This window comes from Acinonyx jubatus, chromosome C1 (genome assembly GCF_027475565.1).
Source record: "Acinonyx jubatus isolate Ajub_Pintada_27869175 chromosome C1, VMU_Ajub_asm_v1.0, whole genome shotgun sequence".
In the NCBI taxonomy this organism is placed as follows: Eukaryota; Metazoa; Chordata; class Mammalia; order Carnivora; family Felidae; genus Acinonyx; species Acinonyx jubatus.
Genome location: NC_069381.1, coordinates 183881004 through 183908490, shown reverse-complemented (window position 1 = coordinate 183908490; position 27487 = coordinate 183881004). Strand labels below are relative to the sequence as shown.

At 36.0% G+C, this 27487-nt stretch overlaps 1 protein-coding gene across 12 annotated transcripts in view; it reads left to right on the top strand.

The window, feature by feature from the left end:
* Window positions 1-27487, top strand: part of HYCC2 (hyccin PI4KA lipid kinase complex subunit 2) — an 84803-nt gene that overhangs the window by 52817 nt on the left and 4499 nt on the right. For 11 of the 12 annotated variants that reach the window (XM_015086349.3, XM_053215549.1, XM_053215546.1 and 8 more), the window contains 7 exons: window positions 433-513; window positions 2683-2798; window positions 12713-12808; window positions 17022-17138; window positions 20637-20724; window positions 24438-24597; window positions 25351-25518. In XM_015086349.3, the coding sequence (XP_014941835.1) occupies window positions 433-513; window positions 2683-2798; window positions 12713-12808; window positions 17022-17138; window positions 20637-20724; window positions 24438-24597; window positions 25351-25518 (826 nt within the window). The remainder of the gene's footprint in view (window positions 1-432; window positions 514-2682; window positions 2799-12712; window positions 12809-17021; window positions 17139-20636; window positions 20725-24437; window positions 24598-25350; window positions 25519-27487) is intronic. The other variant, XM_015086350.3, reaches the window with a different exon arrangement.

Sequence of the window (27487 nt, the reverse complement as noted above, 5' to 3'; positions counted from 1 at the left end):
TAACAGTTTTTTTTAGTCAGGATTCATTCTGTGTTAGAGTAATGTGTTTTTTCTTATTTAATAAGTGTATTTCTTGGCTAAAACATATAATCTGTTTGACTCAGATCTAATTGCTTATAATCTCCCTGTCCTATCTGTAAACTTAACATGAAAGATGATTTGTGTGCCCGCTTTATGTCTTTGCTGTCACATTGCATTTGATTTAGTTATAGTATTTATAGTATTGTGCTGCATATCTCTCAGAGGGTAACTCAACTACTAAACTGTGTAATTTGCTAATAGGTTAGAAAAGATACACTAGGATAGTAATATTTTTTGTATATTGCTATTTCTAAAACTCTTCCTCAGTTGTCAATGATATATTGGTAAATTAAGAATTTTTTTCTTATAGCCCTGTGATTACTTATCTTTCTATGTATTTTTTAACTATAGGAAATTGCTGATAAAGATGGAAACAATAAAGTTCTGTCTTTTACTATCCCTTCCTTATCCAAGCCTTCAATATACCATGAGGTAAGTAAGATTGGAAAGGTAGAATTATTTAAAATTACTCTGAGTAAGATGGGGTGCCTGGATGGCTCAGTCAGTTAAGTGTCCAACTCTTGATTTTCGCTCAGATCGTGATCTCATGGTCTGTGAGATAGAGCCCCTCGTCAGGCTCTGCACTGCACAGAGCCTGCTGGGGATTCTCTCTCATCTCTGCCCCTCTACCGCTCACACTTTCTCTTTCTCTTCCTCTCAAAATAAACATGAAAAAAATTTTTATAAAAAATTATATTGAATAAGAGATCAAAGTCAATTTTTCACCAGAGATAAACACTAACACATCTTTATTGATTTACTTCTTAACAGTAGGTGCCTGTTAGTGATGTAAAGCTATGCTGTTATCAAGAGAGGCAGAAAGTAATTAATGGAAAATTTCCTCTAGTTCTTATTTCTTTTTCATTCTTATACCACTATCATTTTCACTTTTTTATTAGTCTTTTATGAATTTTTAAAAATATTCTTTGGGGCGCCTCGGTGGCTCAGTCGGTTAAGCATCCGACTTCAGCTCAGGTCACGATCTCGCGGTCCGTGAGTTTGAGCCCCGCGTCGGGCTCTGGGCTGATGGCTCAGAGCCTGGAGCCTGCTTCCAATTCTGTGTCTCCCTCTCTCTCTGCCCCTCCCCTGTTCATGCTCTGTCTCTCTCTGTCCCAAAAATAAATAAAATGTTAAAAAAATATATTTAAAAATATATATATATATTCTTTAATTTTTTGAAGTCTTCCATATTCATTAGAAATCTGTGTTAGATTGATTTTTTTATTATTTTTTAGGAAACTGTCTACTTAAAAGGATATTAATACCAATTATTTCCATTTAAAGGAGTCTATAACTGATGCACTGTGTCTATTCATTAACAGCACACTTTTGAGTTTTGCTTATATTTATTTGAACAATGTGAGAACCCTGATAATCATAATAGGTAGAAGGCTGCTGTTAAGCTGAAACCCTTCTGCCTGCTTTATTTAAGGATATATTCTATGAATCAAGCTTCAGGTCTATAGTGGCCTTTGGTGTATAAAGTTATAAGGAAAGCACTTAAAGAAACTTTACCAGTAGTCCAAAAATTATATTCCATTTTCTTATCAGTAAACAGTATCTTCTTGCTTCACAACTCCATGCTGCTATTTATTTTCTTAATTAATTCCCGTGGGACTTCATTGTGTATTGGAAATAGAATGCCTCCTATTTAGCCAAGACTTGTTTTAGCATAAAATATTTCTGAGAATATAATCTTAATTAGATTTTAATTAAGTTCTGTGTATCATGTTACGAAATAAAACAGAGGATAGTGAAACATTTATGAATGGATGCTTCTAACTTTAGGAACATCTAATCAATCGTGTCACTAGTAAAGAGACATTTGATTATAGTCTTAAATATTGTTTATAACTCTCTGTACCTTGCTTTAAGTTTTTATTTTAATTCCAGTTAACATACAGTGTTATATTAGTTTCAGGTATACACTATAGTGATTTCAACAATTCCCTTACTTCATCTAGTGCTCATCATGACAAGTGTACTCCTTTATCCCCATCACCTATTTAACCCATGCACCTTGTTTTCTTCATTGTAGAATGGGATTAGTGAAAGTATCTACCTACCTGAAATTAGACAAACTGCAGAATTTAAATGTACAGTGAAGTCTCAAGCCTGTTTTGTGTTCTGGAATACAAATAAATTAAAATTGATGAATCTGAAAAAAAATTTTTTTAATTTTAAAAATAAAATTGATGTTTTTATAACCTTTAGTCTTTCCAGCAACTTTTTTTTTTCTTTTGAGAGAGAGAGAGAGAGAGAGAGCGAGAGCGAGAGCGAGGGGGCGAGCATGAGCAGAGTCAGACAGTTAACTGACTGAGCTCCAGGCACCCCTCTGGCAACTTTTCTTATTCTGTGTTCTAAATATAGATTCATTCCATAATCTTCCAAAAACAAAGCAGTATATTTTTAGTTTTATGTATTATATATAATTTCCAAAAAGAGCTGTAGAATATATGTAATTGAAAAATGCAAAAGGTTTTAAATAAGAGAAATGGTCTTAAACTGCCTTCTGCTAAAACAAAGCTAAATGTCCTTATATGATACAGATTTTTACTTCATTTTAAAGACACAGTCTCATACTTTACCTTATTTTTGTAGCCCTCAACAATTGGATCCATGGCTTTGACAGAAGGGGCATTGTGTCAGCATGATCTCATCAGGGTTGTTTATAGTGATCTTCATCCTCAGAGGGAAACATTCACTGCACAAAACCGGTAATGGTCAAAACTGTAGATAGTAATAATTATTAATTTATGCTTAATAGTTAACTCTAATTACTTTGGTTCAAGTTTGGTGAGAGAAGAAGCAAAATGTTTAAAATGTCATACTAGTGAAATACATTATAGTAGTGAAATACCTATCCATCTAATGCATGGTACTGTGTGTAGTCATCTTGTGTAAAGCAAAATAAAACTAAAAGTGTGGGCATAAAGTCAGCCAAACCAAGGTTTGTGTTCTAGCACTATATGTTAAAAGGTCTCCCTCTCACGCAGTTTATTTATTCTCTATACCTTGCTTTCTTCAATGCAGAATGGGTTAATAGAGTACCTACCTTCCTGAAGTTAGGCAAACTGAATGCATAGTCCCCGAGACTTCCCTTACTTCTGACACTAACTGCAAGTTTGGGAGGGTTCCTATAACCTCTCTTAGGTTTGATAACTCACTAGAAGGACTCAGAGCTCACTGAATGAAAGCTGTTTTATTCACAGTTAAGGTTTATTACAAGAAAAGGAAACAGATGAAAATCAGCCAAAGGGAAAGATGCATAAAATAGAATCAGGAGGGTTCCAAATGCAAAGTTTCTATTGTCCTCATCCATGGAGTCAAGATGCTTCCTCCTAAAAAAAAAAAAAAGGGATGCATTCCTCCTCTCCCAGCATCAGTGTGTGACAGGATAGAGTCAAGTTCAATGTCCAGACTTTTCACTGGGCTCCATTATTGTAGATATGACTCATTAGATTTATTTGCTCACATGGTTGATCTCCGCCTCAAGGGTGGTTGAGGCTGTGTGACCCAAAGCCCCACCCTAAATCACATGGTGGTGGTTGTTTCTAGTGTGGCCAGTCCCCACCTTAAACAAAAACACTCCTGTCAGGTATGACATAGGTTGCTTCCTAGCGGGGAGGCTAGACTTCTTTGGGCAAGGCCAAATTCTTTACTATACAGACTATGCCTTGGCCATCGGCCAAGTCTTTTAAACAAAACCAATCATGTTTATCTGGGCATAAATATGACAGACACATTTATATGACAGACACAGATAGCAATGTGATCATTATGAATAAGCCCAACATTTGAGGAGCCAGTGTCAATTAGGGATAGATTTGAAGAAACAACTGATTTATTCTGTAAAGCCACTACATACATACTCATATTTTTGTACCAGTTTGAGTATTTTCTATGCTGCTCTCCTCCATCTGCTGCTATTTGTACCGTATGATAAACTTGAGCAGAAATATTGATCATAGAAATTAGTTGATGATTAGCTAAGTCCAGTTTTTCCCTCGGGCCAGTCATTTTTTACTCACATTCATCCTAAAGAGGCTTTAACTCAATTTACCAATACATCAATATTAGTATTATAACCTTACCAACCATGCCAGTGTTACACCATATCACAGAATGACAGTAGGTGTGACCTGAAAAATAAGAGGCAGAGATACTGGCATATTACTAGAGTCTTAGTTAACTATTACTGCAGTTCATCCTCATATATTACCAAGATGTCTCCCAGAACAATGCCACTTAGATTTGCAGGCTTCTGTTTGACTTTATCAGGTTCTAAAATCAGGAGTGGTCTCACCAACATATGGTTTCACCCTTTCAAGAATCTGATGTACCAAGAGACAGTGTCGTCTCTTGCTTTTAACCTCTCATGGTGGCAGTGTAATATTGAATTTCTCTCATTGCATAATCCATTTATTAATTCCTTTATCTCAACTAAACACTCTGACCTGTCTCCATTTGTACCCAAACTTTTCTACTTTAGAAGGGATGTTAAGTTTGGCCACTGTGCTGGTCCAGATTGCTGGCAGCAATATTAGCCTAACGTGTGCCTCCCCTCAGTCCACTCCCATCCCTATAGGTAGATTTACCTAGGTACAGACCTAGTGGGCTCTTGACACTAGGTGATACATCTGTACTCAGTGTCAGCCCAGTTTTGCCAGATGAGATGATGGTACAACCCACCCCATCAGGCTCTTGGGAATTTTGAAGATACAGTTATAGTTTCTTGCTTAGAAATCCTCTGCTTCTGGCACCTGCACTTGCAGCCCTGCTCCTAGACCAATGCTTTAGGTAGAAAAAGAAAAGTTGAAGTGATGTGGGGAAGAAAGAAGTATAGTTATACCACCATGTTCTGAAGAAGTATGTAGTCTTACCAACATTATCCTACCCACCGCTTTCCACATCCTTAACCTCATATTAACATACATGATTGTTGTGAGGAATAAGTGAGCTGATGCTTGGCATAGTGCCTGGCATGCTTACCACATGTGCCTGGCACATAGTGAATGTTAGTCATACTGTCATTTGTTGTATAATATTTTATGTTTGTAGTAAAACAGTACTCTTGTTGGTTATAACATTTGAGTTATGGAAGGAATGTAAAATTAGACAAATTTCCACAGTCATTTACCTCTGATTGGTGCTTCAGTCTGGAATTCTGGTTCTTCCTTTGGGTCTTGCCAATATTACATATATGATAGAAAATGCGTTGGCTTTCCTTGCATCCTTACACATTGTTTTGGAATTCAGCTTTAGTGATCATCCTTTATTAGCCAGCAGAGTGCTGTATAACACTTGGGGAAGGCTTTATCCCAACTTAAAGTAACAGCTTAATTTTTTTTTTCTAGTTATATTGGTTTACTTAAATAATTTCACAATATTAAATTTACATTAAAAGAGTGGTTCATAGTGTAGTCTGCAGATTGATTTGCATAAAAATCATCTGGTTACCTGGTTCCTTTTTTGTTTTCTAACTCTAATTTTTGAAAGTATAACATTGTATACTTGTGGTAAATTTTAAATAGAAGAGAATATAAATAGATGAGAATAAATGGGAATACAAAGAGAATAGTATGTGTCCTCTTCCCTCTTCCCTCCATTTCTACCCTCAGTAGTTAAAATGTTAGTTATTTTGTTGTGTGTCCTTTCAGAATATTTTAATGCATGCAAAAGCACATATTCAACTTTAAACACATGCAGGCCCATACACACTGGGCTCCATTATACATATTGTTCTGCAACTTTTTTCCATAAGAATAAATCTTAGGGGTGCCTGGGTAGCTAAGTTGGTTAAGTGTTCAACTCTTGATCTCAGCTCAGGTCTTGATCTCAGGGTCGTGAGTTCAAGCCCTGAATTGGGCTCCGTGCTGTGTCTGGAGCCTACTTTAAAAAAAGGCGGGGGGCAGGGGGAAATAAATCTTAGACTTACTTCTATAACAGCATATAGAGATCTCCATATTCTTTTTTAATGACTACTTAGTATTTCATTATATATATGTATGTATATACATTCATATATATATATACACACACACATATATATATACACATACATATATACATACACACACACACACACACACACACACACACACACACACACACACACACACACACACACACACATATATGTACATACCCTGTCGGTTTTTTAGCCAGTCTTACATTGACTAAAATTTAGGTTGTTTTACTTTTTTGCTACTGTAAACAATATTGCAGGGAACCTAGTTTTGTTTTGTTTTTGTATATATATATATTTGGTGCATAGGAGCATCAAAGTTATCTGTAAGATAAATTCCTAGTGATGAAATTGCTAAGCTAAAGATTGTCTCCTTTTTCACTTTGAGTAGGTATTTCCAAATTACCCTCCCCCTGAACAACTACACCAGCAATATCCTACCAGTAGTTTGAGAAGGCCTATTTCCTCATACTGACCCCCAATAGTGGGTATTTAAAAAATTTTTAATCTTTGCCAATTGATCATTAAAAATTGATGTTACATTGTTTTATTTGTCATTCCCTTAATTATGACTGAGCGTAAACACTTTTAATATATTCATCAATTATTTTTCCTGACTTATGAAATGCCTATTCATGTCCTGTCTCCATTTTTCATATTGAACTGGATATTTTTTCCCCTAGTGATTTGAAAGAGTTTTTTAAATATTGAGAAAACTGCACTGTTTTACACCTTGCACATTTTCAGTTAATTATTAATTTTTACATTATTTTTAATTAAGGTATACTTCATATACATTAAACTCACCCCCTTTAAAGTGTACAATTCATTGATTTTTAGTATATTTACAAGATTGTGCAACTACTAACACTGTTTAATTCCAGGACATTTTGGGGCACCTGGGTGGCTCAGTCAGTTGGGTATCCGACTTGGGCTTAGGTCATTATCTCACAGTTTGTGAGTTCGAGCCCCACGTCAGGCTCTGTGCTGATACCTCAGAACCTGGAGCCTGCTTTGGATTCTGTGTCTCCCTCTCTCTCTGCCCCTCCCCTGCTCATGCTTTGTCTCTCTCTCAAAAATAAATAATAAAATATTTAAAAAGAAATAAATTAATAATTCCAGGACATTTTTATCACACCAAAAAGAAATTCCCCTTTCCTTCCCTCCAGTCCCTGGCCACCACAAAACTTACTTTTCTATCTGTAGATTTCTGTCTATTCTAGACATTTAGTGTAAATGGAATTATGCAATATGTGGCCTTTTGTGTCTGACTTTGTAGCATGTTTTTAAGATCCATTTATGTGGTATTGTGTATTTAGTACTACCTTCCTTTGTGTAACTGCATAATTTTCCATCATTTTGATATACATTTTATTTATCCATTCATCAGTTGATGGACATTTGGGTTATTTCCACTTTGGGGCTATTTCTGAATAATACTGCTGTGAACATTTGTTTATAAGTTTTTATATGAACATACATTTTCATTTCTTTTGGGTATATACCTAAGAGCAGATGGTTAGGTCATATGATAATTTAATGCTTAACTTTTTAAGAAACTCTCATGATGTTTTCTAGAGTAAGTGAACCATTTTACATTCCCACAAGCAAGCATCCATCTCTTGAAGTGTAGCCATTGAAGTGGTTATGAAATCTGTTATCTCACTTGTGCTACTGTTTTCTTTGTTTTTTGCTGTAGGTTTTAGTTTTTTGTTATTTAGTTTTTGTACAGTCTACTATATCAAGAATACTCACATATACACATGCAGATACGTATTTTTTTCATATTTAAACATGCATTCACTCTATACAGTTTATGAAGAAAAACTACAGTCTCCAGCTCCTCCCTACCCCCTCTTCCACTTCTCCTTTCCGAGGTATTATAACAACTTTTAACCAGTGGTTCTCAACCAGAGCATTTCTGCCTCCCAGCAAACATACGGTAATACCTGGATATTTGTTTGATTGTCACAGCTAGGTAGGAGGGAGGGCTGCTGTAGGCATCTGATATGTAGATGTTGCTGCTCAACCATCCTGTGATGCTTGGGCCAGCCTCCCACAACAAACACTTATCTAGCCCAAAATGCCAGTGGTGCAAAGCTTGAGAAATCTTGCTTTTAACTGACTTTCTTAATATTTACTCTTTAAGTAACTTGCTGCTTCTTAATTTTTGAGTTTGGGATATTATCTAATAACTATCTCTATGAAAGATAAAGATTTAGCTCATTTTCCCTCTCTTCCTCCTGTCCTCTTGATATAGTTCTGTTTAACTGTGGGGAACTCATTTTTCAAATTTATTATTATCAGTGACCACGGTTCATTTTAAGCTTCCTTGCTTTGTATGACTGAGGTTTGTAATTAATTGATTACTTTTCCTTTCCTGTGGACCTTTTTGTTTTACTTGGAGTTCATAATTGTCCTTTTTTTCTTTATTATCTGCTTTATAATTCAGCTCCTATAAATTCTCTATCAGTTGTCTAAATCTCCTTTTAAATTTTCATTCATATCAATTATTCTCCCAATTTCATTTTCCTACGAAAGGGGTTCCTGGAGCCTTTCACTTACTTTAATCTGGGCTGTGTTGCCCTCTCTGCCTGGTATACATTTATTATCTTGGGATCTCCCTTCACTCTTTTTTTTTTTTTTTTAATTTTAGTTAACATACAGTGCAATATTGATTTCTGGAGTAGAATTCAGTGATTCATCACTTACATATAACACTGCTCATCACAAGTTCCCTTTTTAATACCCATCACCCATCTAGCCCATCTCCCACCCACCTCCCTCCATCAACCCTCAGTTTGTTCTCTGTCGCCAAGAATCTCTTGTGGGGGCGCCTGGGTGGCTCAGTTGGTTGAGCATCCGACTTCGGCTCAGGTCATGATCTCACAGCTCATGAGTTTGAGCCCCACGTCGGGTTCTGGGCTGACAGCTCGGAGCCTGGAGCCTGCTTCAGATTCTGTGTCTCCCTCTCTCTCTGCCCCTAACGCACTTGCATCCTGTCTCTGTCTCTCTCAAAAATAAATAAATATTAAAAAAAAAAAAAGAGTCTCTTGTGGTTTGTTTTCCTCTCTTCTCTCTCTCCCTCCCCTTCCCATGTGTTTATCTGTTTTGTTTCTTAGATTCCGTATAGGAGTGAAATCATATGGTATTTTTCTTTCTCTGATTTACTTATTTTGCTTAGCTCCATCCACATGGTTGCAAATGGCAAAATTCCATTCTTTTTGATGGCTGAGTTAATATTCAATTATATATATGTATACCACATCTTCTTAGCCATTCATTAGTCAGTGGACATTTAGGCTTTCTCCATAGTTTGACTATTGTTGATAATGTTGCTATAAACATGAGGGTGCATGTATCCCTTTGAATCTGCATTTTTGTATCGTTTGGATAAATACCTAATAGTGCAATTGCTGGATCACAGGGTAGTTCTATTTTTAGTTTTTTGAGGAACCCTTATACTGTTCTCCAGAGTGTCTGTGCAAGTTTGCATTCCCACCAACAGTGCAAGAGGGTTCCCTTACTCTGCATCCTCACCAACACCTGTTGTTTCTTGTGTTGTTAATTTTAGCCCTTCTGACAGGTGTGAGGTGATACCTTGTTGTGGTTTTGATTTCTATTTCCCTTGATGATGAGTGATATTGAGCATCTTTTCACGTATCTGTTAGCCATCTGGATGGATGTCTTTGGAAAAGTGTCTATTCATAAATTCTGTCGATTCATTTCTTCAGTGGATTATTTGTTTTTTGGGTGTTGAATTTGATAAGTTCTTTATAGATTTTACATACTAACCCTTTATCAGATATGTCATTTGAAAATATCTTCTCCATTGCGAAGGTTGCCTTTTAGTTTTATTGATTGTTTCCTCTGCTGGGCAGAAACTTTTTATCTTGTTGAATTCTCAATAGTGTATGTTTGCTTTTGTTTCCGTTGCCTTTGGCGACGTATCTAGTAAGAAGTTGCTGTGGCCGAGGTCAAAGAGGTTGCTGCCTGTGTTCTCCTCTAGGATTTTGATAGTTTCCTATGCACATTTAGGTCTTTCATCCATTTTGAGTTTATTTTTGTGTATGGTGTAAGAAAGTGGTTCAGGTTCATTCTTTTGCATGTTTGTCCAGTTTTCCCAACACCATTTGTTGGAAGAGACTGTCTTTTTTCCTCCCTTCACCCTAATTCTGGGAATTCCCTTTGTCTTTTTCCTTTGTGGATCTGTTTACTGTACCTATATCCTCATTCTTTTTTCCTAGTATTCTGAAATTCCACTATGATATTTCTTGGTGTAGGTTTATTCCCTCCATTGTGCTGAGCACTGGGTGGACCTTTTTGATTTGGAAACTCATGTCCTTTATTTAGACTGGAAAATTTTCTTGAATTATTTTTGTTAATTAGTTTGGCTTCTCCATTTTTTCTGGCCTTTTATTGTTTTTCTTTTATTTATTTGGTCTTTTACTTTCTAATGGTGGTTTTATTATTTGGATGTTGCAACTATTGGAATGGTCCTCTTTTCCCTGCCATCTGCCATATCTTTTTCCTTTAGCTTTACTTTCTGTGATATTTCCTCAACTTCATCCACCAGTCTTTTTCTTGAGTTCTTAATTTTGGCAGTTAATTTTCTAAGTAGTCTTTTTAAAGAGATCCTTAATTTTTCCTAGAAACAACATCTTCTCTTAATTTGGGGGAATATTAATGATAATGTATTTATTCAAAGTTTTTTTTTTCTCCTTGTATATTCTGTTTCCTCCAAATTATGCCCCTATCCTTTCTTTATTTCTTTATTTTGATTTCATTTCATGTTAGTGGAGTTCTTCAGATGTCTGGTAATCCTCCCCACTCCTTATACTATGGAAGACTAAGGAAAGGAAATAAAAAATGAGCAGCTCTGACTTTGTGAATAGGGCTAGTTGACTGTGAACTTCACTGAGCCATTCAGTTGGATAACTTCCCAAGTCTATATACCTCTATGTCTTTCCTCTTAGAGTGGTCTAATTCCCTAGAGAAACTCTTTCAGTCTCTTCGCTAGAGGGCTGTTTGCTAGCATTCTAGTGACCAAGGAGGGAAGGAGAACTTGAGGTTTCAGTATCCAGTACGAAATACTTTATTTTCCTTTTTTCAGTATGGTATCTGCCCCACTCCAATGCCCACTCCAAACCACAATTATTAATTGCTTGGTGGTTCCCAGGTAGAAATTTCTTTTTCTTTCTTTCTTCCTTTCTTTCTTTCTTTCTTTCTTTCTTTCTTTCTTTCTTTCTTTCTTTCCTTCCTTCCTTCCTTCCTTCCTTCCTTCCTTCCTTCCTTCCTTCCTTCCTTCTCTTCTTTTTTTCTTTTCTTTTTTTTTTTAAGTTTATTTATTTTGAGAGAGAGAGGGAGAAAGAGAATCCCAAGCAGGCTCTGCACTGTCAGCATAGAGCCCGTTGCAGGGCTCAATCCCACCCGTGAGGTCATGACTTGAGCTGAAATCAAGAGTGAGATGCCTAACCCACTGAACCACCCATGTGGCGCCCACATAGAATTTTCTTTAATCCTTTAAAAAAGTAAGTCTTCAATAAACCTAACAGTATTGAGATGGAGAAGGAATCTGAAGATATGACTGCTTCCAAGTCAGGCTTTCAACTCCGGTTTTAACTTTTTCTTTTGAAATAATTTCAGACTTTTTTTTTTTTTTTACAGAAACTATCTCAAAAATAGTACAAAGAGTTTCTATATACTCTTTACCACCTATAAGAAGCTTTTTAGAAGTACAACTTTCTTGGATCATGCCCTCATAGATTCTAATTGGGTCAGTCTGGGTTGAGGCACCAGAATATATCATTCCAGAATGTCCTTAAATAACAGTAGTGTGCATCCAGATTAAGGAGCCACTTTCTTAGAGACTTTAAAAATTAAGAAATATTTATTCATTCAATAAAATTCTTTATAAATTTAAAATAAACCTTTTTGAGCAATTATAACATATTAGACAATGTTGGATACTAGACCTAGGAATGATAAACTAAATGAGTAAACTAAAGTTGCTTATTAGTAAATAGGTACTACGTAGCTAAACAGCAACTAAGATTCACTGTGCTGTATTAGAGCTACAAAACAAAGAGAACTGTTTCCTTTAGCTGGGAGAATTAAGAATGGCTTTATATCTAAGGTAAAAATTTGAACCAACATTTGAAACTTAAGCAGTAATTACCCAAGTGAAAAAGTATGTTCTAGTAAGAAAGAGCAGCCTCTATAAAAGCAAGGAGTTACAAAAAGTTATGATGTATTCATGGAGTGGTAAGAAGATTGATGTAGTGTGGTATACGAGGTAAGCAGTGGAGGGAAGTAAGGTTGGAGAGGTAGGTTTTGAGGGTGGATTTTAAAGGCCTTTTATGTCATGATTGGTTTGGATTTTATCATGCAGTCAATAGGAACAGTGGGTTAATGTGATAGGGGAGTCATCTGTTTAAGCATGATGGCTTATTTTTGGAGGAGGAGAATATAGATGGTAGCAATTAATAAGGAAGATGAAAACAGGGAAATCATTGAGGAGGATATCACAGCAATCTGATTGAAAAATCATGACGGTCAATATTAACACATTCTTGTTATAAACACCCACCAAAGAAATGACTTACTGTAGTCTCTGGTAGAAATAATTGTTTGTAATCCTTTTCCTTTGTTTATTTTTTCTAGGTTTGAAGTCCTGAGTTTTCTCATGTTGTGTTATAATTCTGCTATTGTGTATATGCCTGCTTCATCTTACCAGTCTCTTTGTCGGATGGGCTCCAGGTGAGAAGAATAATTATCATTAGCCTTCATATTCATTTATTTGACAAATATTTATTGAGCGCATTTTCTGTAGTAGGTGCTGTTCTAATTTTTGGTAATATAGCAGTAAACAAAACTCAAGGAGCTTACATTCCTGTAGGAATTCTTATCATCCCTCACGTATCATGACTTCTTAAAAGTATTTTAGCATTAAAGAAGTAGTTTCTAGCTGAACATCAAGTCAAGCCAAGATGTCTTAAATTTAGTTTGGCTTAGTAATACACCTAATCACTGCCTGGATGCTCAGTTTTATAAATCCCTTTGAGAGCTTTGAATAATAGTCCTATATGTGGAGAAAGTCTGAAGGAATGTGAAGTTTTTCATTTATATATTTCACAATAACTGTGCTTTGAATAAAATTAGCAATAGCACTAATCATTTATATGTCTCATTTGTATTTGTGTGTTCCAGTCTTCACTAATTCAGAATTTCTAATAATTTGAGTTCAGCTGAGCTGAAATTTAAATGTCCAGTATAGAAAAAAAATTTAATATAAGTTAGTTTGGAGTCAGAGTACCTTTTGAGTCACAGAATTTCAATTATAAAAAGAACCCTGAGTTCATTCTGTCCAACTGATTTTTTAAATTTTTAAAAAATGTTTATTTTTGAGAGAACGTGAATAGGGGAGGGGCAGAGAATAGGGGAGGGCAGAGAATAGGGGAGGGAGATGCAGAATCCAAGGTAGCCTCCAGGCTCTGAGCTGTCAGCACAAAGCCTCATGTGGGGCCTGAACCCACAAACCGTGAGATCATGACCTGAGCTGAAGTCAGACACTCAGCCAGCTGAGCCACCCAGGTATCTCTCTGTCCAACTGATTTTTACTTGAGGAAACTGAGTCCCCTGAAAAAGGTTAAATGCTCTACAGTAAAACCTTGGTTTGGGAGCATAATTCATTCCAGAAACATGCTTGTAATCCAAAGCACTTGCATATCAAAGCAAATTTCCCCATGAGAAATAATGAAAACTCAGATGATTCATTCCACAACCCAAAAATATTCAGATAAAAGTGATTACAGTACTGTAATATAATACAAAATAATAAAGAAAATACAAAATATAAAGAAAAGTAAATTAACCTGCACTTACCTTTGAAAACCTTTGTGGCTGGTGTGAGTGAGACGAGAGAGGAGAGGATGACTTTCACTATCACTAATGGAATCGCTGCTGTCTATTGACTCAGTGGAATCTTTTTCTGCATGGGGCCCATTGTATACATGTTGTGTTGTATATATGTTGACTACAGTACACTATTAATAAACTCTTGTCATATACTGTATTTAATGTAACTGGCAGTAGGGCAGCAGAGGAGAGGGTCTATATCTGTAGACGGCCTGACCTAGAAGGAAGCAAAGCATTCATAAACTTACTCTTGTGTGGAAAAGCAAAGGACTGTCCACAGGTGTTTTGAAGTGACAAAAAACACACTAGTGCCAGTTGTGGGCACCTTCCAGCGTTCTGAAAAATCACTAATTTCTGCCAAACACTGCAGCCTGAGACCAAGCATCTGAGCATCAAGACAGTCACCCGCCCACAATTCCACAGCAAGAGAGAGAGAAGAACCCTTGGCTCAGTTGTGATCATGTGACATCTGGTATCACGTACGACTCGTATTGCAAGACATCACTCATTTATCAAGTTAAGATTTTATTAGAAATGTTTGCTTGTCTTGTGGAACACTTGCAGAACATGTTACTCGCAATCCAAGGTTTTACTCTATTAGTTTTCTATTGCCTCGTAACAAATTGCCATGTACTATGAACGTAACAGCTAAAATAGCACACATTTATTATTTCACAGTTTCTGTAAGTCAGGAGTCTAGGCATGCATTAGCTGGGTCCTCTGCTTAGGGTCTTAGAAAGCTGTGTTTAATATGTCAGCTGAAGGTACAGTTTTATCTGAGGCTCAACTGAGGTATTGTACACTTTTATTGGCAGAATTCTGTTCTTATAGTTGTAGGACTGAGGGCTTCAGCTTCTTGTTGGCTGACTGCTGAAGGCCAGCCTAGTTCTTTGCCACGTAGTCTTCTCTACATAGGCAGCCTACAAAACGGTAGCTTGCTTCTTCAAAGCGGAGAGAGACTCCAGCGAGACCTACACTGCAGCCTTGTTATATAAAATAATCACATACATGTAGTCACAGAAATCCCATCACCTTTGCCATATCCTATTGGTTGGAAGCAAATCACAGATCCCACCCACACTCAATAGTAGGTGATATATAGGGTGTGAATACCAGCAAGGGAGGGATCATACAGGGATTCATGGCCCTACAAGAGACTGTCCACTCCCAAATGTTTTGCTCAAGTTCATACTGTTGTGTTAGTGGGAAGAGAGTGTGGTCCTATTTACAACAAAATTGTTTTGCTAATTGGGGAAAAATCAATCTAATTAGCTACAAGTTTGATTTTATAGATTCTCTTAAAATAGCTGTATTATTTTCACTTGCCTGTAATATGATTAATGACTAACAAAATTCTTGTCTCTAACCTAGATACTGTTATCAAGAGAGTATACTGTTTAAGTACTTATTGCCTATCTACAGATAAATTTATTTATAGGGGTGCCTAGGTGGCTCAGTCGGTTAAGCATCTCACTTTGGCTCTGGTCATGATTTTGTGGTTTGTGGGCTTGAGCCCCGCGTCGGGCTCTGTGCTGACAGCTCAGAGCCTGGAGCCTGCTTCGGATCCTGTGTCTCCCTCTCTGTCTTCCTCTCCCCCACTCATGCTCTGTCTCTCTCTCTCTCTCTCTCTCTCTCAAAAATAAATAAACATTAAAAAAACATTTTTTAAAATATTTATAAGTGACCTATCATTGATTCATGAAAACAATTCTGCCAAATCTGTAATTTTTGTGGCACTTTATTAACAGAGTTTCTTAAGAGCAAAAATGATGGCAGAATTTAGTGGTCCTCACACTTTTGTTCATATATCCCCTAAAAAATTTTGACACACTGTGTAGCTGTTACACGTCTTAAGTTAACATTAAAATTTTTCATTTTATCTTAAATAGTTGCAAATGGTATGATTTCTGGCATGTACATATTCACAAAATAAACCAAATAATTGTTAGGTCAGTATTTTAAATGTTTATAATGTAAATACCCACCATAATCCATTTGAGGAATAGATGAACAAGCTTTTAATAATCTAACATTATTTCTTTTCCTCCTTGAAATTGATCTTCCCTACTACTTTGCCCACATAATTTTATACTAATATAATGCCATACTATGTTTACAAGTCTTTTTTTTTTTTTAATTTAACCATTGTAGGTTTTGTTTTGTACTTTTTTTTTTTAAGCAGGCTCCACACCCAGCATGGGGTTTGAACTCAGAACCCTAAGATCAAGAGTCACATGCTCCACCAGCTGAGCCAGCCAGGCATCCCTATGCTTATAAGTCTTTAATTGATCTCTTAATTGTATATCTCTGCTACAAAAATATATGTGTAAATTGAGATTTAAAAAAAATTTCCCGAGACTGTAATGCACTAAACACTGAAAAATTTCTTCTGGACTCACCATTATAATTATTCTAACAAACTAATTGATTAAAATAATATAAGTACATTACAACTTTGATAATTATTCAGCATAACTTTTCTGGAAGCATTTCTTAATGAGATGAAGACAGAAGCTTATTTATGGCAGTTTAATTAAAAAATGGCCTCATAGAGCACCTGGCTGACTTAGTGGGTACAGCGTGTGACTCTTGATCTCAGGGTTGTGAGTTCTAGCCCCATGTTGGGTGTAGAGATTACGTAAAAATAAAAGAAAATAAAAAGCCCTCACAAACATCAGTATTTTGAAATGTCCCTTAATTTGTTTTGAAATTTCTGTATCTCCCACTAATTCATCCTGATACAATTTGGGACATGTAAGAATTATACATTTGTTTTGTAAAGAAGGAGAAGGACGACAGAGATAGTTAGCTATTTGAGAAAACTTGTTGCTTTTATTGAGACGGTTCTCTAGAATGTATGCTTCATGAGGGCACAGATTTTATTTTTATCTTTTTGTCTATTCATAACTGTATGCGTAGGCCCAGGACAGTGACTGGCACATAGCAGGTACTCAGTAAATATAAGAGGGATGAATAATTGAATAAGTGAATTTATGGAAGGAAAAATGTTTAATGAATCAGGAAATCATACATGGCAAATTCCATCTTTTCCTAGGGTTTGTGTGAGTGGGTTTCCACGGCAACATGAAAAACACTGGAAAGAACTCTGTGGTCGAATAGTATTGGATCCCGAATTCATGGTGCAACTCCTCACAGGGGTTTATTATGCCATGTAAGTAGATAGACTATAAAACTCAGTGAATTGTTCCTAATGTTTGGAAGCTTAATATTTCTCTTTTGTCCTTATCAGTTGTACAATACTGACTCTTATTCCATGAAGGACCCATTATCTTCTCTTTCTAATATGAATTCCTTATAGTACTTTTTAAAAATGAATTGTACACTTGTTATTTAAATAACAATGATTAATAATAATGATCAAAGACAATTTTTAATTGAGATGCAATTGAAATATAAGATTTATTAATTTTAGATGCACAACCCAATGATTCAATATATTTTATATTGTGAAATGATTACCTCAGTAAGTTTAGTTAACATCCATCACTACACCTAGTTACAGATTTGCCCTCAAGATCTGTCCATGTTGTTGCAAATAGCAGGATTTTTTTGCTTTTTTATGGTTGAGTAATATTTATTGCCCCGCCCCATGTGTGTGTGTGTACACCATATTTTCTATTTTCTTTACCCACTCATCTGTCAGTGAACACTAGATTGTTTCCATGTCTTGCTTTTGTAAATAATGCTGCAGCGAATGGGAGTGGAGATGTCTTTTCGAGTTCAGTGATTTTGTTTCCTTTAGATATGTACCAGAAGTGGAACTGCTAGATCATATGGTAGTTTTATTTTTAATTTTTTGATGAACCTCCATACTGATTGCCATACTGTTGCTGCACCAGTTTACATTTTCATCAATAATGCACAGGATTTCCTCTCTCCACATCCTTGGCAACACTTATTTCAATATTGTCTTTTTGGTAATAGCCATTCTTGCAGGTACAAGGTGATATCTAATGGTTTTGATTTGCATTTCCCTGATGATTGGTGATGTTAAGTACTTTTCATGTACCTGTTGGCCATCTGTATGTGTTCTTTGGAAAAATATCTATTCAGGTCCTCTGCCCATTTAAAAAAAAAAATTTTTTTTAAAGGTTTATTCATTTTTCATGGAGGGACAAAGCATGAGTGGGGGACGGGTGGAGAGAGAGGGAGACAAAGAATCCGAAGCAGGCAGGCTCCATGCACTTAGCTGTCAGCACAGAGCCCGACGCGGGGCTCGAACTCACAGACTGCAAGATCATGACCGGAGCTGAAGTCAGATGCTTAACTGACTGCTTCCTCTGCCCATTTTTTAAACAGATTATTTGGTTTTTTTAATGGTGAATTGTTAAGTTCTTTATATATTTTGGATATTAACCCATTATTGGATATATCATTGCAAATACCTTTTCCCATTTAGTAGATTGCCTTTTCATTTTCTTGGTGGTTTCCTTTGCAAAAGCTTTTTATTTTGGTGTAGTTTCAATAGTTTATTTTTGCTTTTGTCTCCCTTGCCTATGAGGACATATCTAAAGAAAAAAAAAATGTTGCCAAGGCAGATGTCAAAGAAATTGCTGCCTATGTTTTCTTCTAGGAGTTTTTATGGTTTCAGGTCTCACATTTAGGTTTTAATCCATTTTGATTTGATTTTTGTGTTGATGTAAGATGGGGATCCAGTTTCATTGTTTTGCATGTCATTGCTCAGTTTTGCCAACACCATTTATTGAAGAGACTTTCCTTTCCCTGTTGTATAATCTTGGCTCTTTGTTATAAATTAATTGACAACACATGCCCAAGTTTATTTCGTGGCTCTCTTCTGTTTCCATTGATCTATGTATGTTGTATATGCCAGTACCCACACTGTTTTAATTACTGTAGTTTTGCAGTCTAGTTAGAAATCAGGAAGTGTGATGCCTCCAGCTGTGGTCTTTTTTTTTTTCAAGATTGTTTTGGCTATTCGGGGTCTTTTGTGTTTCCATACAAATTTTAGGATTATTTCTATTTCTGTGAAAAATATCATTGAAGTTTTGATGGGGATTACCCTGAATCTGTAGATTGCTTTGGATTGTATGGACATTTTAACAATATTAATTCTTCTAATCCATGAGCATGCAATATCTTTCCATTTGTGTTTTTCTATTTCTTTCATCTGTGTCTTATATAAAAATTTAAGTGTACAGTATATAGGTCTTTCATTTTCTTGTTAAATTTATTCCTAGGTACTATTTTAATGCAATTATAAATGGAATTTTTTTCTCAATTTCACGTTCTTATAGTCCATTATTAGTGAATATAAGTGCAACAGATTTTAAATACTGATTTTTGTATCCTACAACTTTATTGAATTCACTTATTCTAATAATGTTTTTAGTGACATTGTTAGAGTTTTGTATAAATACCATGTTATCTGCAAATAAAGACAGTTTTACTCTTTTCTGATTTTGGATCCTTTAATTTCTTTTTCTTGCCCAATTGCTATGGCTAGAATTTCTAGTACTATGTTGAATAAAAGTGGCAAGAGTAGGATCCTTGTCTTGTTCCTGATCTTAGAGAAAAAGCCTTGAGTTTTTCACCATTGAGTATGATGTTAGCTCTAGGCTTGTCATATATGCCTTTTGTTATTGTCAAGGTGTGTCCCCTGTACACTCACGTTGTTGAGTTTTTATCATGAATGGATGTTGAATTTTGTCAAATGTTTTTTTTTGCACCTATTGAAATGATCATATGATTTTTATCCTTCATTTTGTTAATATGGTGTATCATATTGATTGAATTGCAGATTTTGAGCCATATTTGCACCAAGGGATGAATCCCACTTGATCATGATACATGATCCTTTTAATATATTGTTGAATTTGGTTTGCTAATATTTTGTTGAGAATTTTTTTGTTCATCTATGTTCATCAGGGATATTGGCCTGTAATTTTCTTTTCTGGTAGTGTTCTTGTCTGGTTTTGGTATCAGAGTAATGCTGGCCTTCTAAAATGAATATGGAAGTATTCTCTCCTGTTGTTCGGAAGAGTTTGAGAAGAATTGGTATTAATTTTTCTTTAAATGTTTGGTAGAATTCACCTGTGAAGCCACCTGGTCCTAGACTTCTGTTTGTTAGCAGGGTTTTGATTAGTGCTTCAATTTCCTTACCAGTAGTTGGTCTGTTCAAATTTTCTGTTTCTTCATGATTCAGTCCTTGTAGTCTGTGTGTTTTTAGGAATTTATCCTTCTTCTAGGTTGTCCAGTTTGTTGGTGTATAATTGTTCATAGTAGTCCTTTTAGTACTTTTTAAATAGCCAAAATATAACTAGTCATTAAATTAGAGTCTGGAAGTAGGTCAGGCTTTCTTTCTAGAAAACTATGTCTATCTACATAGTTCATAACCTAAGTTTTCATAAATGCATTTCAGTAGATTACCCTAAATATCAACACATGATAAAAGCCAATTATGTGAAAAGACATCTGTAAACTATTTTAAACATTAGTAGATAAACATTAGATTTCAAAAATCTTCATTTTGTACTTGTAACCAAAAGTAAGACAGTTTGGAAATGAGATGATACAAATATTAATGTGAAAACTTGTTTTAGAACCGAAATAGTAGGACTTGGAACAATAAAAATGTTGTTGAAGATTAGAGATACTTGCTAAAGATAGTAAACAATCTGCTTCTCCACAGGTATAATGGGCAGTGGGACCTTGGCCAAGAAGTCCTTGATGACATCATTTATAGAGCTCAGCTAGAACTTTTTTCTCAACCACTATTGGTAAGTTATTATATTTACTTTTTATTAAACATACCTATGCCTGAAAGGGGCACTAGTGAATAAAGATATTCAGTATATAAGATATGAGGCAATCTAAATCATAGAGGGGAAAAGGTTTATTCTGTAACATTTGGTTAACTTTTGGAGAGAAAACAAAATTTATTTGGATCCTCTTCTACCACATATCAAAATAAAGTTCAGATAAATTAAGAATCAAATGTTTTGAAATCCTTTAAGAAAAGAAAGAGGAAAAGGTTAGAAATACTAAAATTTCTAGAGTTGGAAGGATTTTCTAAGCTTAAGAGATGGGACAAGTCCCTCAAAATAGGTTGGGTTTTGTTTTAGTTTTTGACCACATAAGCATCTAAATTCTAAACCACCAGTTTTTTAAAAACAAAGTTAATATGTATTGTACAAACTGAGAAAAAGATTCTCAACAAGCATGACAAGAAAGCCAATTAATATTTTGTTCTCTATAAAAAGATTTCATACTCTCCCACAAAATAAATATATTTCCAAAAGGTAAATGGTCGATCAAAAAGCAAATGCGAACATGTAGTAGTGGAGTAAGGAAGGCATTCTTCCCTTTACCAGTAGCAGTATAACGCAATTCTGAACCTCCCTTTATAGAAGTAGTTCAGTCATGTGTGTTTTCTTTAACCCACTACCTCATATCTAGCAAAACATCCCAGAACTACTTTGAATTTTTTTAATGTATTATAAAATGTATAATATCCAAACATTAGTGTTATTTTTAATCTCAGAGGAATCAAAACAATAAATGTTTTGGGGCACCTGGGTGGCTCAGTCGGTTAATAAGCGTCTGATTCTTGATTTCGGCTCAGGTCATGATCTCATGGTTGTGAGATCGAGCCCTGCTTTGGACTCTGTGCTGAAAATGCGGAGGCTGCTTGGGGTTCTCTGTCTCTCTGCCACTCCCTGCTTGTACATGTAAATGTGTGTGCATGCTTGCTCTCTCTTTCAAATTAAATAAACTTAAAAAATTCTTAATTAAAAAAGATGTTTCACAGCAGAGTATGATTAAGTTTTTATATATGCAAGGGGCACCTGGGTGGCTCAGTCAGTTGAGCATCTGACTTTGGCTCTGGTCTTGATCTCACATTTCATAGGTTTGAGCCCAACATCGGGCTTTGCACTGATAGCACAGAGCCTGCTATTTTCTGTCTCCCTCTCTCTCTGCCCCTCCCCTGCTCATGCTGTTTCCCCTCTCTCAAAAATAAACACTGAAAAAAAAATTTTATATTCAAAAATTTATGCTAAAGAAAATGCTAGCTTGTGTAAGTGGTCAGTCAGGCAGTGTACAACTGTTTTTTTAAATCTAGACAAGACAGAGGCAACATACAAATCTAATGGTCATCAGGTGATTCAACTGTGGATGGTTTTTCTTTGCAAATTTCTGTGTTTTCTGGGCTTTTTGTAGTATTATGATGGTATTTTAAGAATATTACTTGTGGAGGCGCCTTGGTGGCTCAGTCAGTTAAGCGTCCGACTTTGGTTCAGGTCATGGTCTTGTGGTTCATGAGTTTGAGCCCTGCGTCTGTGCTGACAGCTCAGGGCCTGAGGCCTGCTTGGGATTCTGTATCTTCCTCTCTCTCTGCTTCTCCCATGCTCATGCTCTCTCTCTGTCTCTCAAAAATAAAATAAATGTTAAAAAAAATTTTTTTTAAGTATTATTTGTGGTTTTTTACTTGTAACACTTTAAGAGCACAATTAAAAAAATTTTTTTTATGTTTTATTTATTTTTGAGAGCAAGAGAGACAGAGCACGAGCGGGGTAGGGTCAGAGAGAGAGGGAGACACAGAATCTGAAACAGGCTCCAGGCTCTGAGCTGTCAGCACAGAGCCTGACGCGGGATTGACTCACAGATCATGACCTAAACCGAAGTCGGACGCTTAACCGACTGAGCCACCCAGGTACCCCAAGAGCACAATTTCTAAAGCTGTTTTCTTTGTACCATTTTTTAATATCTTAATACAAATATAAATTTATTGAGGTAGCATTTATAATAATTATTTACTATTTGAATTTATTTTTTTTTCTCTCAGGTCAACATGCCTAATTTTACCCTAAGGGTCACATTAAAATAAATGGATAAGAAGATAAAATAATTACTTCATAATAATAATACCCTGCATTTGTGATACTCTTTAAATTCATACTTTTCTCCTTGTAGCAGTTTTATAAATTAAATAGAGGTGGCATTTCCAAGGCAATATAAGTAAAGAGATTAGTAATCTCTAATCTTAGAGCAATCCTTTGTTGTGGGGGACCTTTGAGGGACCCAACAAGCAGCACTCCTTTTCTCTATTCAATTTAGAGCCAGATGATAGGTAAAATAGTTGGCAGAGAAACAAGCCTCATCTTTATTCCTGATAAAAGCTAAATTTAAAGACTTAACTCCCCACCCCTCAGTCTGGATGTTGGAATAGCCTCCTGGAGAAGTTTGAATTGGCAGAACTGTCACACTTGTCCAGGAGGCTGCATTTTACTTGTCCTTTCCAAGTATAGAGGAAGGGAGAAAAACAATTCTCTAGCTCAAGATCTTTGCTAAATTAGTACTTCCCAGTTAAGAAACATGCACCAGTTGGGGCAGCCTGGGGGCTCATTTGGTTAATCACCTGACTCTTGATTTTGGCTCAGGGCATGATGTTACGGTTCGTGGGTTCAAGCCACGTGTGTCAGGCTCCGCACTGTCATTCTCTGTCTCCTCTCTCTCTGCCCCTCCTCTTGCTTGCACTCGCTTTTGCTCCTTTGTCCCTTTCCCTCTCTGTCTCTCTCTCTCTCACACACACACACACACACACACACACACACACACACACACAAACACACACACACACAGTGGTGAAACAAAATGCCAGCCATGTTTAGGCAAAATTTCTCCTTATGGAAACAGAGTGGAGAAAAGGCTAATTTTTTTTTATCAGAGATTAAATTTTGCATGTTATTTATCATCTGAATAATCAAAAACCTACTCTAAATTTTCTTTATCAGGGTTCAAATGTTAAACAATTTTCTTTCTTTGGAATGCCTTTTCTCTTTGCAAGTGAACAACTTTAAGGAATCTGTGGAGTGTATGACTCACATTTTTAAAAATAAATTCTCATTTTAAAAGCTTCCCTAAAACAATACAGAACAATGGAGGTACAAACTCTTTTGACATATTGTACTTTTATATTTTATAGTACCAGTTTTAAATACATATTCAAAAAATTATAGAGGGGTGCCTGTGTGGCTCAGTTGGTTAAGTTTCCAACTCTAGATCTCAGCTAATGTCTTAATCTCAGGGTTATTGAGTTCAAGCCCTGCATTGAGCTCCACGCTGGGCATGGAGCCTACTTAAAAACATTTTCTAAATAAAATAAATTTTATTAATTTTTGAAAGACAGAGAGAGACAGAGCACAAGCAGGGGTGGGGCGGAGAGAGAGAAGGGGACACAGAATCTAAAGCAGGCTCCAGGCTCTGAGCTGTCAGCACAGAGCCCGATGTGGGGCTCGAACTCATGAACTGCGAGATCATGACCTGAGCCAAAGTTGGACACTCAACCGACTGAGCCACCCAGGCATCCCTAAATAAAATAAATTTTAAAAAATTATGGAAACATAATAAAATTATGGAAACATGAAGTAAAAAATAATCATAAATTATATATTGAGTGTAAATATATATAGGCTTTATATTATCATTTTAGGTTGCCAATGCCATGAAAAACTCATTACCATTTGATGCTCCTGATTCTTCACAAGAAGGCCAGAAAGTACTTAAAGTGGAAGTCACTCCAACAGTGCCGAGGATTTCTCGGACTGCAATTACAACAGCTTCAATCCGTCGTCATAGATGGAGAAGAGAAGGTGAGTACAAAATTCCTGTAGCCCATTCATGGATTCTAGCAAATTTATCACTGTTTTTATAGACTAGGTTAACACATGATATTATAGTACTGTATATAATTAAAGTAAAATTGTTTTGTTTTTTAATATAGCACTGGAAATGCGGTTTAAGTGCCTGAATTTATTTTGATATAGATATATATTTTTTATAATGTAGAAAGATGTTATTTAGACTGCTCTATGAACATTAAAACAGAAAATAAGATCAAGTTAATTTTTGTCTTATTTTTGAACTAGTAATAACAATTGGAAAGAAGTTTCTTTAAACCTGTTATAATGGGAAAAAAGGTGCATGTATGAACATTGTGGGAGAAAATTGTGTAACTGACCAAATCAATGGTGAAATACAAGCTATCTATAGAGAGTTGGTTATTGTATTTTAGATTTTTATCTTTGCTTTTCCTTTTTTTGTAAGTGCTGAATCCAGCAGTATTTCATAGGCATATGGTACTTAAATGGTCCAGCTGTCTTGCCTAAGAGATATTAATTGCCATTTTAATGATCCCTATTTTCCTGTCCTATTCATTTGCAAACCTCATATTGTTCATCTGCCTCCTTATGTGTGTGCATGCTGTGCACACACATGTAACTATATAAATAGCGTTTGTGTTTTTATCATATCCATATATACATTCTCTTATCTGCCTGGGGCAAAATGCTCAGAAAAGAATAGAACAGCACAAAAGCACTAAAATTTTATATGTTGAATCCCAGATGGCTTTGACTTCTCAAACGAGGCTGACTCGAGTATTCCTGGCTCCCCGGTCCAACACGGCTCCACTGACCTAGGGATCAAACGTGTGCAAGAGGGGGAGGTGCTGGTGCGCAGGACCCCTGAGCACGGCTCACCGGAGCCCAACTCAGCAGCAGCCACAACAGAGGGTAGGACAGAGATGAGGAGGCAGAAGTCAGTGAGGCAGTTGCTGGAGAAGGATCCTGGCTCTCTATCCCCAAGCAGAACATCTTTCCATTCTAGTGTGTGTTTCCACTATCCCAGGGTGTATTAGCTCCTTGCAAAGCACACCTCCCCATATGCCTAGCACCAGGTCAGGTACAATCTTTAGTTACCATTTGTGCTGGCCTGGAATCTGCATTCTGTGTAATCAAAGAACAGCTTGGCATGGCTACTAACAAGGCAGAGGCCTATCTCCAAAATGCTTGGGATTTTTTTATTACTGAGCATGTTTATTCTAACATTGGGAAAGGAAAAATGCACCCAATGGACATGACAATATGAATTGATTTCTTGTATATAATAATTTATTCCTTAATATATGAAGAGAGTTTTAAAACATTCATACATTATCTTTGGGAAATTGGACTAAAGTGGAGCTGGCCGATTTATCTCTAAGTCCAGGTTGGTCAGTTAACAAGAATTTCTTATCTCTTTGACAGAGTAAACCAGTATTGATCACTTTTTACAGTCTGTGGGTCAAGTCACCTGGGTCTAACTAGTAAACTACTGGCCTCTTTCCTCTATAAATGTGCTATCCTGGTGGACACTGCATTTTATCATTTATTGTAAATATTGATGGTTGTCTTAGATAGCTTCCAAACAGAATTGAAATGTGTTGTTTAGAGTTCAGGTATCCTAGTAGATCTTGTTTCCACAATGTCGGTATCTCAAAATGAGAATTTATTTTTACCCCCAAATCACCACAACCACCACCACCACCACCACCACCATCACCACCCACCACCACCACCACCACCACCACCACCACCACCACCACCATCTGTAAAAGAACACTTTTCTCCAATAGGAAACTATTTATTTGCCGTTTTACATGTAATGCTCATAGGAGTTGGCTTTGTGAAAGAGGGAACTGTAGCCTAAGTTTTTCATTATTTAATGTATTGCTACTCTGGAACCTTTACACTAATTAATAAAATATAGCAAATAGTTTTAAAATAAGTTATATATTTTTACTTAAGACCAAACATATATGGAGCAGTTACCTTCCACCTTAGGGAAGTCTCTTGCTCTTTGGTGCATTAGCGTTTGAGCATGCTCAGTAAGAATTTAAATCTGTCCTCTGTTCCTTTGCCCATTTGCCCACATTGACCTGACTTCATTTAACAGTGTTGCATGTGCATGATCTAAGGACCCCAAAAAGTTGGTGCTGTTTCACAGAGATCCTGTGAAAGATGCAGCCTTCCCTTTTCAGTTTCTCTGTATCTCTTTGTTATCCCTGAGATAGTCAAAAAGGCATAAAAATAAGTATATGAATTGATGTTGAACCCATAGTAGGCCTAAATTGAACAACAGCCTGTTTCTCAACGTTCCTGATGACTAAATGAGCCACTTGATATATATACTACCATTCTTAGAATGTTGATTATTTGTGCTAAATGTAGTACTATGTTAATTAATGCTTGATGAAATTCTAGAGTGTGGGATTAGGTTGGAACATTTCTTCCAGTTCATCAGAAGTCATATACTTTGAAAAAGGAACCAAAATAGTAGTTCTTTTAAAATGGCCTCTTTTAATATTTACTATCACTGGTAAAATTTAAGTTTGTGAGAGTGGGGTATTGCCACAAGGAAAGAGGAATAAGTTCCTTCAATGTGTTTGAAATTTCTCAAAAATTATTTTGCCTTTTAATCTAGATTAATTATATCTTTACATCAATTTCGGAAGGAGCTAAATTTATAAGAAAAGGCAGACATGAATGGAAAATTTCATTAAAGATCCTTTTTGGTTATCTTCCCTGCAGATCATGAGTAGAGTTATCATCATCCAGGGAAAAAAATAGAAAGGAAAAAAAGTTGTGAGACATAACTGCCTTTTTATTCCTTGAGGTTTTTTAAATAGAAGGAAGGAAATTACTAAAACCTATGTAAAGTTTT